Here is a 14,647-nt window from a genome sequence, read left to right as displayed (position 1 = left end):
GCAGCAAACTGGGGCTGGGTTTTCCCATTCCAGAGCTCAGCTCCTCTGGTTTGGCTTTTTCTCTTCGTGTAACTTCTGTATGGGAACAGCAGTGTTTAATATTTAATGTGCTCTGCTCCATGGCAGGCAGCAGGGAAGCGTCGGTGGCGTTCTGGCAGCTCTGTGAGATGTGCTGCTCGGACCAGAGGTCCACCCTTGCAGAGCAGCCGGAGCTGGGTGTGCTGTGCAGGGGAGCACCTGGCAGGGAGCTTTTCCTGAATGGAGCCACCTGCGAGACTCCTTTCCCTCCACGTGGCTTGGGATTCATTGAGTCTGGGCAGAAATGCGGCGTTCTGAGGCTGTCAGTTGCCATGGCAACGCTGTTTCCCCTGCATTCGGGCCCTGGCGTAAGTGTGCTCTTTTTCTGAGGCGGTCTGGGAGTTGTGAGGTCCTGGGGGAGGTTCAGTCCGTGGGAATCCTCCCCCTCCCCGGGCAGCTCCAGCGCTCTCCCGGGTGCTGCAGCTGCTGGCTGCCAGCTCTGGCTGCTGCTCGCCTGCATCGCAGATGATTCAGGGAATTTTTTGGGAACAGTCCACAGATGTCACATCTTGGCAGGGAAATACAGGAAGAGAGAAATACGACTTGAGGGAGCTAAATGTGAACTGTGCTTTCTAAGCATGCAGAGAGCTCTTTAGAACCCTGAACTGTAGCAGAGGAAGTGTGACAGCTATGGCAAGAAGCAGCTGTGGGGAAGAAGCCAGAAAGGGGAAGCTCCCTTGTGCGCTGCACTGGCTGGCCGGCCTCTGGCTCAGGGTGCAGCACTCCCCCTGCCCATGTCACTACAGTGCTGTGTGGGGCCAGAGGAGCAGTCCCCAGGGATGAGATCCTGGTACAGCTCTGGCATTTTGCAGAGGTCACCATCTGCCAGTGCTGCACCTTGGAGACGCCGCTGGGGCTCCCTCTGCGTGCTCCATGCAGACACCAGCACCTCCCTGTGCTGCTTGTGTTGTTCTGGTGTGGTTTTGTGCTCTGCTTCAAAGGCTTTCAGCACACACCCAGGGAGGGAGCTGATGGGGATCCTGGACATCACCATTGCCAGCCTCAGGCACTGGGGCTGGTGCTTGCTCTGAGCCAGCAGTGGGACAGGATGTGTGCCTGAGGGCTTCAGGAGGGCTGTGTGCTCTGGATGTGTTGGAAGGGTGAGGAATGCTGAGGTGCCAGTGTTGGAGGTGAAAATAGGGTAGCAAACCCAGTGTTCCTGTCTGGAAAACTGGGTTTGGAGCTAAGAGTTCTTCCTTTAAGCTAAGGGAAACCTGGAATGGCTTAGGTTGGAAGGGACCTGGAGATTGTCTACTCCAACCTCCCTGCCATGGTTTCTTGTGTTTCCCTGGGCTGCTGGTGGGTCTGCTGCAAGGTGCAGAGGAGCTCCAGAAAGGATTCAGCTGCACTGCTGTACAGTCAGAGGCACCTGAGGTCCCTTAGCGGGGGGGTGGGCTGGGAGCCATCTTCCCCAGCCCTGGCAGCGTGGCAGGGGGCTGCCCGCAGGCCCTGTTCAGCATCAGTTTCTCTGGGTACCTGGAGGCCTGCAGCCATTGCTGGGAAATTGCCCCTGCACAAAGTGTTTGTGCTAATATTAACTTTAGCTCCAGCTCAGCTCAGTGGAGGGAAAAACTAGGAAGTGGCATAAATTCAGCCGAGCTTGTCAGGGCTGTCAGATTAGCTCCTGATGAAGCTCCTGCCTCTAATGATCGCCGGCAGCCAGCCGGGGAGCCTCTGCCGGGGGCTGTGCGACCTGGAGCCGAGAGCCAGCGGGGGGCTCTGCCTTCAGTGGAGGGGGAAGCTCCCAGCAGGGTTACTTCGTTAGGAACAAAACAGCAAGTGCAAGGATGCAGAGGAGCATCCGACCCCTCTTCTCGGCCAGATTAATGCTGGCTGCTGCCTTCCAGCACAGCTCTGCCCCCCTGGCTGGCGGCAGGAGCCCATCCAGATGATGTCTTTTCACGGATAAGAGAAGCTATTGATTTGCTGTTCCTGTTGGCCTGAAACGTGCACAGGGTGTCTGTGGAGCTGTGACGATCTTCCATCACTGGCTTTATGGGCAAAGAATGGTTATTGAATCTCTTCCCATCAAATATAATCTCTTTCTCTCTTCCAGAATCTGCCAGCCCCGGTGGGAGTCCCTCCTGTTGTCTGGTGGAGGAGTGGATTGCTTTAGTCCCTGCTTTGCAGCTTCTCTTTAGTTGTAGTTTTAATCTGGCTCGTGTGGTAGGACATGAAGGCTTCCCCAGTGCTGCATTGCTTCTCTTTCAGCATGTTTTGAGATACAATAAAGGTCTTTGCTTGGCTGAGTCTCTCTGGTTGCTGCTGGGAGTTGTTTGCTCTGGGTGAGGCATTGCCCTGCTCCTCCCTTCCAGGCAGGTCTCACGCTGACAGCTTTCAGCTGCTCACAGGTGAACTCAGGGTAAGTTTCTGGAGCCAGCACAGGCTGATTGATTTCAGATGGATGACACTGGAGCAGAGAGCACAACTTGCTGAGCTACCTGCTCAAGGAGCAGTGGGTGTTGAACTTGAGCAGTGGCGAAAACGCGCTGTCAGATTTGTCCTTTCCTCTGTGCAGCAGGTGACTGACTGTGGGACTTTTTCCTTTCAGGGAGGAAACAGCAACATGAATTCATAGATGATGAGTAGGATGCCAAAGCCAGAGATGACAGTGCTCTTGAAGAAATGCTGGGTAGAACAAAAAGGTAAAAGGAACAGCTGATGGGGTGCATTTGGAGCCTGGGGGAATTCATGTGGTACCTCTCCTTGTGAGGCAAGCAGCACAGCCCCTCACACCCTAGCTCCATCTGGCATGAAGTGACCTCTCTCACTCCTGAGCCATGCCTGGGTCTTCTCCAGAGCTGTGTTGTTCTGAGGCTGCAGTCCCTGCCTGCCCAGCTCCAGCAGCAGCCCCATCCCCACCTGCAGCTCGCTGCTGAATTAGCCTCGCAGTCAGAGCAGGTTGTCTCCTGCCCTGCTGTGAGGTGAGGACAAAGAGAGAAAGGAGATGAACTCCAGCAGTTGATTTACAGCCAGTGCCACTGCTGAGGTGCTGGCTGAGTGCAGCTGTTGCCTGTGCTGTCCCCTGGCCCGAGCCTGGGCAGATGCAGGCAGTGAGCACATCTGTGCTGTGAGCAGGTTGCCTCCACCAGCAGTAAACTGCTTGCTGCTGCTCTGCTGCTTTTTACTGCATTTTGGGTTAATGCTCTGGAGCTGCCCAGAGGAATTGCTGCTTATTGGCTCCTCCAGTCTGAGAAATTACTTCTGTAACTGAGGCCTGATGGTCCACTGGGGGCTGGGGGTGGTAAGAGGCAGACGGAAGCCCGCCTGCAGGAGAAAGGCCTCCCTTACACCCTCCAGTGGCAGCAGAACTGGCCCAAGCAACTGCCAAGAAGCAAGGCAGCCTTCACTTGTGAGATGAGTGTCTGGTATTGTCAGGCTTCTTTGGGGGAGACTGACCTTAATCCCCCCAAGGTCAGAGGCAAACCTTGGCAGTGTCAGGAGCTGCCTGTTGTCTCCTGCCTGGGCTCTTCCTGGCGGCAAGTCTTTGTGGACAGAAGGGCATTTCTGTGGCAGGCAGATCGGGACAGGAGGAGGTGTGAGGGGTTGATTCCCACCCACAAAGGACAGTTCTGTTCTGCTGGAGGTGCTGTCTGCAGAACAACCACCAGGGAAGACTTTGCTGCACATTGGTGGTGGTGCCAGTTGTTGGCAGAGAGCTTGCCAGAAAGCCAACCTTTCACACTGGAGATGGGAAGCATGTAGGAATTGCTGGCAGGTAGCACTTTCCCTGGCCAGCCCTCCGGATCACAAGCAGCCTTGGTGGCTGGAAGCAGGAGCCTGTGTGCCCTACCAGCTCTTCTCCCTCCAAAATCAGCCTCCAGCTTACCTCCAGCAGAACAGTTCTCTGAAGTCAGTGACTTTTCCAGCTGGGTCAGTGAGAACCTTGATTCCCCAGCTGCATTTTGCCTCCATTTAGTAGAATGTTCTTTGCTGTTGTTGTGTGACCAAGAGCTGCTCTGGGTGCTGCAGGTTGTCCCCAAACCCTTGTTGTGTGCAGCCTGTGCAGTGCCACAGAGGAGCCACCAGAGTCAGCTCTCCTGGTGACAAAGCAGTGATTTGTCCCATGTCCTTTGGGGAACTTTCCTGTGTGTGGAATGCTGTGGAGATACCTTGTGGGTGGGTTTGGAAGGGGCTGGAACTCACAGTAGCTGCCCTGCTGATGCTGTTGGGAGTTAGTGACACTGGAGCTGAGCATTCAGGCACACTTTGAGCAGTCATTAGCAAGTCTGTGCTGGTCTGGGAAGATCTGGTAGCTGAGGCTTTCCCTGCATGCCTCTGCCAAGGCTGTGGCTGCTCTGAGCTCAGGTGTGAGCCTGTTCTGCTCCCTGAGCTCCTGCATGCTTCACCCTCAGCCTGGAAAGCCTTCACTCTGCTCAAGCTGGGGTGCAGTCAGCACTGGCACAGAGCTGTGTCCTCAGGGCTGTGCCCACTCCCCAGAGCCAGGGCCTGCAGCCCATCCCTGTTCCTCCTGCTGGCTGCTGGGGACTGTGGCTGCTGGCCAGCGCTCAGAGCTCAGCACCGCAGCATGCAGAGCGGGCACAGGGAGAGGGGGCTTGCCCCAGAGCCCTGGGTCCTGTTGCTGTGCTGTCTGTGGCTCAGGGCACACCACCTGCTGCTGCTGCTTTGAGGAGCCCAGTGGGCACTCGCTGCGCTCAGCATTGCCTCTGCCAGCTCTGGTGCCTGCTGCCAGCAGCGGCTGGAGAGCTCCGGCAGGAGCAGGGCTGGTATCAGCAGCAGAGCCCTGCGGGCACTCTGCCCTGCACCTTGCCAGCTCCTCGCTGCTGCTTCCCTGCAGCACGTGGTGCTCTGTCTGAGCCTGAGGACAGGCAGCTGCCCTCAGACCTGCCTCTGTGTTGCTGCTTTCCCCTCAGTGCAGTCTGCGCTCAGGGTCTGTGCCCAGCTCTGGCACTGCCAACGCTTCGGCTCCTGGGCAGCAGTGCGGCTCGGGGTGCTGGCAGTTGCTCAGGGCACATGCTCTGAGAGACAGAGCTTGAGGGCAAGGGCAGGAGGGGAGGATGCTCATCTGAGGGAGCCCAGGGCTGTGCAGCTTCGCCTCAGCGCTGGATGCAGATTCTCCTCTCAAACGCCATGGAGCTCCTCCAGGCAGCTGGCACTGCTCAGCCCTTGTCTTGCAGACACAGGAGAAGGGAAGGTGAATCACTGACTTGTGTGCTTTGATCTGAGAGTTCAGCCTCACTCCTTGCTGTAAGTGCTTTGTCAGACAACATTTCTTAGTCACTGTGTTTGAAGATCTCGCCCTCAGTGTCAGGCAGGCAGCTGGAGGAGGTGCAGTTAGAGTCCTTCCATCTCTGAAGTACTTGAGCTGACAGAGTGTTCCTGGAGCCATCAGTGCACTGCAGAGAGACCACCTCCCCCAGCAGTGGCTGGCACTGCACTGCTGCTGCTCACCTGTGCCCTGGGCATCTACTCAGCTGGTGGTACTAGATTGAAACTTTTCAGAGGAGAGAGGTGGGGGAGGTTTGGATCTCAGTGTGAGAGGGGTGAAGCACATGTTTGGTATTGCTGGCAAGAAGCAGCTCAGCATTTTGGCACCTTCCTAGCTGACAGATTGTGTATCCCAGGGGAGGAAGGGAGCAGGACAGTCCTGTGGGCTCCACACGCTTGAGCTTCCTGGTCATGGCCTTCCAAGAGCCCTTTTGCCTCTCCCACCTAAAATGGCACAAGAAAAGCAGCAAATAGCCAAATGAAGTGGAAAACAGTTTGCTTCCAAAGTCTCAGGGTGGTTATAGGCAGTGGTAAGGCAGTTGTCAAAGGAGCCTTGACCTTCTTTCTGAGGCACACCTGAAACTGCTTAGTCTGCATGGCTGGAAGTCCCTGCACTGACACAGCCACTCCAGTGGTCCCACACTTGGTCCCACAGTGATCCCAACTTCTGCAGCCAGACCTGTTAGCTGCTTCTCCTCCTGGCTGGTTTTGATCAGTCACTCATCCTGCAGAAGGATTGACTTTGCACTTTATCCCTGTAAAGCTCCTTAATTCTCTTAAGCAGGAGGTGTCAGAGGTGGGCACTGTGCAGCCCTGGGTCCCAGGCTGTACTGCTCAGTGGGAGATGCAAGCTGCAAGAGCCCAGTGCCAGCTGATTGCATCCTGCATGGCTCTTGGTAGCTCAACAGAAGAGGTTTTGTGATCGTTCTTTTATTTAGGAGTGTGTGCTAGTTCTGCATGTGCCTCCCACTCCAAGGAGTTTGTGGAAGTTATTTCAGGCTGTGTTGTGTTACTCCAGGTGAGTTGGTGCTATGCCTGCAGTGCTGCTCAGGTTGCACAGCAGTCTGCAGCCCCTGAGCATGGCAGAGCTGTGGTCACTCGCAGCAGGTGCTGGGGCAAGCTGCAGGCTGCTGGTACACTGCAGGTGGAGCAGAAGGTGGTGCGGAGCTTTGGGTAGGTGTTCAGATGAGGTTATGCTCCCCTGGGCTCTTGGAGGATGCTGTGAAGTGGTGTCCTGACAGAAGCAGCCCTTCAGAGTGAGGCTGAGCACAGCCTGGTGCTGTCAGAAAGAGAATGGCTGTGGCTGAACAGCGAGGGCGACACTTCGTAAGGCCCTCCTCACTTCACAGCTCAGTCAGAAGCTGCTCTGTGTGGGGATATTCTGTCCTTGGCCACAGCTCTGCATTCCTGACAGGATCACGTTCCTGCTTTTACCTTGGTGCTGTCCCAGGCTGAACTGTTTCATATTTAACACTCTGGGGTCTGTAAATAATTGACGTGCCTGGCTGGGCAGCTGAGGATCAGCACCAAATTGTGTGGCTGAATAATGAGGTTCTGCTGCATTCTTGATGCCTTCACATCTTCATTTTCACTCTGCTCCTGAGAAGGTAGGAGCTGATTTACTCCACATGAGGAAAAAACCTGTCCCTGTCCTAGTGCTTCAGGAGAGGGAGTTAGGGCAGAGTCAAGACCTGGCAGTGGAAGCAGCCAGGTGAAGAGCAGCTGCTTGTGCTTCCCACTGTGTGCAGCTCCTGTGGGCAGGCAGGGGGGAGCTGCTTTAGTGGTTACACCAGGCTTAGGCAAGCCTAGAAACACAGCTGTGCCCTGGAGCTAAAACTGGTGAGAAGACACTAAAGCAGTCTGGGTGTTTGTGGTGCTGGGATGCTCCTCTTGCTTAGAGTAAGTAATGAGTGGGGAGCTGCCTGATGGAGGGAGAGAAGGGTGGGGTGTGGGGAAAGCACTGGCAGGGCAGCAGCCAGGCTGCACAGCACACTGCAGGGTGGTGACAGCTCCAGACCCCTTCCTAGTCCCTTAGCGAGGGCTGCGTGGAAGGGAGGACTGGGGCCATGGTGGGTGACAATCCTGCTGCCTCCTTGAACTAAACAACTTGGTTGTCTTAGGGGAGCAGAGAGCAAAGAGAAATGTCCTGAATATCATGCAGGAAATTGTCTGTACTAAATCTAGCCCAGCATTTATGAGCATTCTTTATACTGTTGGATTTTGCCAGAGTTCCATAAACGGGGGGAATCTGTTAATGGGAGCTGACTACCAGAGTAAATCACAGCCTCATTAGTCTCTTTTTCCCCCCTTTTTTTTGCTAAAATTAGAATTTGATATAATGGTCAATAGACATTTTCTTTAATTTCTGAGACATAATTTCTAACAGCTAATCCAAATTGGAGAAAGTTGCTGCAGAATTGGAGGAATAAATTATCTGAATGTTCTGGTGACTTACTGGTAAATCCCCTTAGTTGGAGGCTTTAATTTACCTCATATTTCACTTTCCCCCTCCTCTAACTGGCTTTTGGATGTACATGAGAGCAAAAGATGTCTTCCTCTCTTAGTGCTTGGGGCAGGACCTGAAGGGGAGGCAGCTCCTGGCCTGTCCTGCTGGGGTGCAGTGTAGCTGCTGTGGTGCACGGCGTGGCCAGCATCCCCCTGAGCCCTGCTGGCTGCAGCAGGGTGCTGCCGGTGGGCACTATGTCCAGCAGTCCCCAAGCTGTCCAACCTTGTCCCAGAACCAGTGGGGCCCCAGCCTTGCACCCCCCAGGCAGCCCTGACCTTCTGCAGCCAGTGCCAGGGCAGAGGAACAGCGTGGCTGTGCCCTCGCTCTTGCTGGGGCAGGGGAGTGCTGTGCTCGGGGTGCAGGCTGCTAGCTCGGTGCGGCTTGCGCTCGCAGGGCTCCTGCTCCGGACTGCTGCTTTGGTGTAGCCTGCTCTAAATTCCCTGCAGCCCAAAGAGCTTCCCTAGAGATTATTGAACATTGTGTTTTTGAGGGAAAGAACTGGGCTCAGAGCTGGAGGAGAGCAGGGGGAAGAGTGTGTCCTGTCCCCACAAGGCGGGAGGTGACCGCGCCTGGCCTGCTGGTGTAACCATCCGCCCAGGGTAGCTCCAGGCAATGGATGTTCTCCCTCAGCTTCCACATGTTGTCTGGGGCCAGCTTGTTTGGTGGCAGTCTCTGGGGAGCCTTTCTGAAGCAATGCATGCTTGGGGATACTTCCCTGGGTTTGCTGGAGCTGGGGACTGGAGCTGGGCTGCACAAGTGGAGGGCAGTGTGGGGAGGTACCAGGAGACTGCACATGCACGTTGACTTGGTCAAGGCCTGCCTTTATTCCCAGCAGAAACAGCTTTTGATTCTGCACAGGGAGAGAGGAAAGGGCAAAACCATTTTGTTTCTGTCACTGTGAGCTGTTTCAAAGCATTTCTAGCCACACTTTCAAGGGTATTTTTGTAACACCTGGCATTCCTTGCTTCCAAACCAAGGAGGGATTGTGTGCACAGTCCCAGAGGAAGGGGTTCCAGTACCTCACTGCAGCTTTCACAACTGGCTGGGTTGTTTTGCTTTTTGATGCTTGCCATAGCAGCAGTGGATGTATAATTTGCTGAATATCCATAACAGGGTATTTGAAAGTGTTCTCCACAGTTTCACTTCTGCATATAACTAAGCATGGCAAATCATCACATTAACCCAATTAACCAAGCCAGACCCACATCTGCCGGGGACCGACAGTGGAGGCTTTGAAAGGATCTTGGTGTTTCACCTCCCTCTCAACAAACCAAACAGCACATGCCAGAGCAGCAGCAGCTTTTGTCAGTCTGCTGTTAAAAATTATTCATGATTCAGACTGCAAAAACTCTGGGCACATCTACCTCCTCCTGGCTTATCAGCTGGAGGTGGCTCTGTGTTTGTGCCCCCGGAAAGGTGAGGCCAAGGCGGTTCCACAGGTGTGGTTCTGCGGTTTGCTACCTCCCTGCCCTAGTGGTGATTAGACCTTGGATCTTAAACAGTGGGGAGCTGGGGAACTTGAAAGATACCAGCAGCACTTCAATTCAAATGGCTGCTCTCTTATCATTTTATTGCACAAGGAATTAAATGGAAATATTTGGGCCTCTCCTGGCATGGTTGATGAAAAATCCCGGTTCAGGTGGCAGCCATAGCCATACACAGCTCACTCTGCTCCAGTAACCCACAGGCTGGAAGGATGCAGGATGCCAGGTGGAGAAGTCACTCTGCTGGGTGGGTTTCTGCTGCTGGTAGAAAAGCTTCTGCTGAGGCAGAGAACAAGGTCCTCAGCTGCATGGAGCCGAGGTCACGCACTGCTTCAGTCACCCCTCCAAGTGCTTTATCCATCCTCATCCACACCAACTCTCATCATCTCCTGAAGACCTTCCTAGAGCAGGATCCACACTGCTGTAGAGCCAAGGTTGAGTTAGTTCTGGAAGGAGGGCTGTTGCCAACCAGTTCCATGGAGTTCCTCCTTCCCCAGACTGGAAGGGCTGGGAGAAGGCAGCTGGTGTCCCAAACAACCTTGTCAGTCAGACCACATGGACCTCATTAATGAGCCAGAGAAGCACAGAAGGAGCTACTCGAGCTTTGGAGAGGAGAAAGAGATGGACACTCTTGTGCAGACATGTAGCTGACTCTGCATTTAATTACGTCTCTGGGTGATCTCAAGGTCTCACCCCATGTGGAGTACCTTATGGTTGTTTGTTCTCGAGAGTGTGCAGGTGAATAATGCAGTGAGGGCTGGGCCCAAAATAAATGTGCTCATGTCCCTGACAGGAGCCCCAGGCCTGCCCGTGGCCAGTTCCATCTGGGGTCCTACTTGCGACCTGGCCGCAGGCACCGGGGTCTGCACAGCCCAGCCTGGGCAGGGCTCTGGGGCAGGGGGGGGTGGCAGTGAGGCTGTAGCCTTAGCTCCACCGTTCCTCTCCTCTCCTCCTCCTTTCCTCTTGCCTGGATGACCAAGTGGAGGCTTCAGCCCCAGCTGAATGCCAGCCTCATGCTCATTTTGGGCAGGAGACTGGCATGCCAGAGGTGAGCTGGTTCTGAGGGGCAGTGGGCAGGCTCGGGGTGCCTTGGCTGGCCGAGTGCCCGTCTCCTGCTGCAGAAGAGATCACAAGGCAGCTCTGCCTGCAGGGGAGGGGCACTGACACATGCCACCCCCTTGGAGTGCCGGGGATGGGGTCAGCGTGGGCCAGCCCTCCATGGCACCTCAGCAGCAGGAAATGGGCCTCCGGCTCTGCAGAGCAGTGGCTGCTTTAGTCCAGTGCTCTGCTTTTGCCCTGAGGCAGGCTTTGAGGAGCACCAGCTGAATGGCCACCTCCTCTTGGGGAAATGGCCTAGGAGAGACAATTGCCTAGAGATCCCCAGGAGAATGGCAGCTCTTCACTAGCATGGCATCTAGAAAAGTTCCCAGCCTCTCTTGTGCAGCTGAAGGAAACAATTCTCGTGGCTGCTCCTGTGGCTGCATTAATATTGGTGTGTATTTATAGGACAGAGGGTACCAGATTAGCTGTGTGACCGGCAGGAGCCAGCCTGTCATCCCAGAGCCTCTTCACCAATGTGCCTTTCACGGTCCAGGAGATTAGCAGCCACTGAGAGTAGGGAAAAGGAATTTTCCTTTTTTCTGCCCTGGCAGGGACCCATCACAGCTCACCCCTCTGTCGGCTTGGCCTGGGGAAGGCTCGGTCCAGGGCAGAGCCAGAGAGCCACCGGCTCTCCTGAGGATCGAAGGGGGAGTGTCCCCTGTGCCTCCTTAGTCACGCACACCACAGGAGACAGCCGTCCCGTCCCCTTTGCATTGTGCAGGCATTAGATGTGGTCCAGTTACAGGGAGCTCTGCTGGAGCCTGTTCCCAGGCCTCGGTGGAGATGGGCAGGAGGCTTGGCCATGCAAAGAGTAGGTTGCACTTCCATGGCACCTTGTTTTCAGGACAGAGGAATTGCCTTGGCTGCTGGGGAGGCTGTCTGCAGCCCAGGCTGTAGGGCAGGGGCTGTGCAGCTGTGGCCCCTCAGCCTGCTCCTCACAAACTGTTCTCTGCAGGACTCCTGCAGAGTTTGCTGGCCAGGGTAACCTGGTTTTCTCTGCAGATCACAAACCGTCACCTCGCTGCCAGGTACCACACCCGGGGGCCTTTTCCGCCCCCAGCACTGTGCTGCCCGCCCAAAAGCAGCCTGGCTGCTGGGGACAGCGCACAGCTGCGGCTCCTGAGCAGCGCTGGGGTGGTTGCTCCGCAGCCTCCGGGGTGTTGAGGGCAGTCCCGGGGGGTGTCCCGGCGGTGTTCTCGGGAGGGCTGTGTGCACTCCCTGCCCGCAGCTCTGGGGCCGTGCTGTGCCCTCTGCTCTACAAGCCTGGGGCGCGCAGGGTCAGTGCTGGGGTGACCCCAAGGGGTGCGACGGGCGGCGCTGGGCAGGCGCAGCCTGAGGTGCTGATTGCTCACTAAGGAGCTTGCAGCTCCCCAGTTCCAGGCACAGGGGCTGGGAAAAGCGGAGACGGAAACCGTTCCTGAGCCCCCCAGGGACCACAGGGCCAGGGGCGACTGCGGGGAGCAGAGGGAAGCCGCGGGGCCCGGCTGGGGCTGCCGGTGTGGCCGCAAGCCCGGCGGCACGGGGCACCTGGGAACCGCGGGACTTGATTGTTCTGTTAACGGCCGGTGGTAAACCCGGCCCGGCGCCGCGCGGGGCCTGCTCCCGGGCTGCCCGCGCCCGTGCTGCCGGGAAACGGCCCCGCGGCTCCATCGCGGCTGTGGCGGGGGTTGGCCTGGCGGGACCGGTGCTGCCGGGAGAAGGCCTGGTCCCGCTGCTCGCCCCGGTGACCGGGCGGGCAGGGCCGGGCCGCGCGGGCGGGGCGGGAGCGGGGATTGGCGGCAGGGCCGCCCGCCGCGCCAATCGGCGGCTTTGTTTAGGGTTACAGGGCGCGGAGGGGGCGTGCGCCCGCCGGGGCCACCCGCAGCCAATGGACAGGACCGGGGGTGGCGGTGCCGGCGGCCGCCCGGCTCCCCTGCCCCATTGGCCCTGCGTGCGGTCACTCTGGCGGGCGGCGCTCCTCGTTGGCTGCCGGCGCCGGCGGCCCCGTGCGTCAATCGGCGCGTCTGGCTTCCTGCGCGGCACCATTGGGTCTGGCGGCTGTCAGTCGCGCGGCGCCACTTCCAGAGTGGCCGCTGCGGCCGTCAGTAAAGCGCCGCGTCCCGCCCCCCTCGTTTTCCCGGCGCCGCCGATGAGTGGCTGCGGCACGTGTCACTGAAGCGCTGCCGCGCTCCTATTGGCGAGATGCTCTGTCCATCGCGCCCATCCCCTCCGTGCGCCCTCCCTTTGCCCTCCGCGATTGGCTGTCGCGGGTGTCAGTGAGGGGGCTCCCCCAATGGGCGGCGCGGGGTGTGCGCCGTGCGCGCGGGGTGGCCGGCCCGGCGGCGGCGGCGGCGGCAGCGGGAGGAGGCGGCGCGCGCCTGGGTCCCGGTCGCGAGGAGGCGGAGGAGGATGTGGCGCGCGGAGGGGAAATGGCTGCCGAAAACAAGCCGGAAGGTGAGCGCGCGGCCGGGCCGGCTCCCGCTCCGCGCCGTCGCGCTGGGCCTGCCCGCCGCCACCGCCGCCGCGGGGCCGGCGGCGCACCGGGCCTCCCGCGCCGGCCCCCCCCCTTCCCCCCGCCCTGCCCCCTCCGCCGGGCGGCAGCGGCAGAGGCCGGGCGCGGGCCGCGCGAAGTTTGGCGGCAGCAAACGCCCCCCCGGGGCCGGGCTGGGCTGGGGGGCGGCGGGCAGGCCATGTGCGGCGGGCAGGCCGCGTGGCGCCGGGCCGCGGAGACCGGGCCGGGGCACGGGCACGCCTCCCGCCGCCCGCCGGCACGTGCCCGCCCGCCGCCAACATGGAGGCTGCGGCGGCGAGGCCGGCGTGGGGCGGCGCAGGGCGCGGCGCGGGGCTCCGAGCGGTCGCTCTCCGCTGACGGCCTGGGCCCGCCGCCGCCCGGGGGTCACGCCGGGCCGGGCCTGGCCGCGCCGCCCCCGCCGACAGCCCTACCCCCCCCGCCCTCTTCTTCCGCCCCCCCCCCCCCCCCTCCCCCCCACCTCCCGGCGGCGGCGCACGTGCCTCGCGGGCGCGCGCCCGTCAGGAGCGGGGCGGCCTCGTCCGCGGCCCCGCCGCACCGGGGCCTCCGCGCCGGCGGGCAGCGGGCGGGCCGTGGGTGGGCGCTGCTGGGGCGGGCGGAGCGGCGCCCGGCGGGCGGCGGGCTCGGAGGTGAGCGCGGGGAGGGCTCGGCCGGCACGGGCCGGCCCCGCCGGTGGAGCGGCCGCGGCGAGGGTGCGTGGCGGGGGGAGAAGGGAAGCCGGGGCGCGTAACTCCGGCCGAAAGTTACCGGCGCGGCGGGAGCCGGGTGCGCCGTGTCCGCAAGGGGGTAGCGCTGCTCCGCCCGCGGCCCCGCGGCGCGGCCCCCTCCAGCGGGGCGGCCGGCGGGAGCCCGGCCCGGGGTCGGGGCTGGCGGGGCGGAGGCGCGCCGGCGTCTTTCCAGGCACCGGGCGCGTCGCCGTGAATATTCTTGTACTATTTAACCGAAGTTTGTCCGAGCAGCCGGCGGAGAGCGCCGCAGCCTCTGCCGACCCCGCCACCGCTGCCTCCCATCGACGGAGCGTCGCGCCCCGGGACCGCCGCCGGCCCAGGCTGTGTTTTAACCTTGCCGGGATCCCGGGGCCGGAGCCGTTCTGCCGCGGCCTCGCTCGGCGCAAGACAGCGGTACCGGGTGTCGGGCTCCCATCCTGCGGAGCGGGCGGCGGAGGGTTCGTATCCCGCCGCTGAGCAGCGGCTGCCAGACCACGCTCGGGGCAGTTCCAGCTCTCGCCGGCATCTCGGCAGCCGTGCCCGGGCCCCGCAGCTGGGTCACTTCCTTCGTGCTTTGCTGCTGCAGCAAATGCTCTGCTCCTTTTAAAGCCATTTCCAGCTGGACTGCAAAACTTGTTCTGGCCGAGGGCTGCTGTCCCCGCTCTTCCTCGGGGGTTGCTCAGGGAGCTGTGGCAGTGTGTTTTTGTTGGTGGTTCTGGTGCTGCCGCGGGCACAGCCACTCGCACTTCGCTCCTTGCTTGCCCAGCAGGCTGGAGGCCGAGGGCGTGCTCTGCCAGAACGTGCCTTCCGAGCAGTGATGACTGAGAGTGCTGTCTGCTTCATCTTTTCTGTATCTTTTGGATGCTCCCAAGTTCGTCACTTCCATCTTTCCTGGGGTCTAGGGAATGCCAGGCTGCATCCTTCTCCCGTTTGCCCTGCAGCAGATGATGAGCTCCACCGAAGCAGTAAAATAGCCACCGGCTGGCAGGGGGCAAATGACAGAGGAATGAGCATCTCCCTGGGCTCCAGAGCT

The 14,647-nt window shown here is 59.6% G+C and overlaps 1 protein-coding gene across 8 annotated transcripts in view; it reads left to right on the top strand.

Annotated features, from left to right (window-relative positions):
* The window catches only part of CAMTA1 (calmodulin binding transcription activator 1), a 218,159-nt gene that overhangs the window by 1,258 nt on the left and 202,254 nt on the right, over positions 1-14,647 (top strand). For 7 of the 8 annotated variants that reach the window (XM_068158100.1, XM_068158102.1, XM_068158096.1 and 4 more), the window contains one exon: positions 2,630-2,723. In XM_068158100.1, coding sequence (XP_068014201.1) covers positions 2,657-2,723 — 67 coding nt within the window. In that variant the 5' untranslated portion in view covers positions 2,630-2,656. Of the gene's footprint in view, positions 1-2,629; positions 2,724-12,665; positions 12,832-14,647 lie in introns of those variants that run through there. The other variant, XM_068158103.1, reaches the window with a different exon arrangement.

Source organism: Melanerpes formicivorus, unplaced genomic scaffold (assembly GCF_026170545.1).
Source record: "Melanerpes formicivorus ecotype bairdi unplaced genomic scaffold, bMelFor1.0.p_v2 SCAF_39, whole genome shotgun sequence".
Taxonomy (NCBI): Eukaryota; Metazoa; Chordata; class Aves; order Piciformes; family Picidae; genus Melanerpes; species Melanerpes formicivorus.
This window is presented reverse-complemented; position numbering and strand designations above follow the sequence as displayed.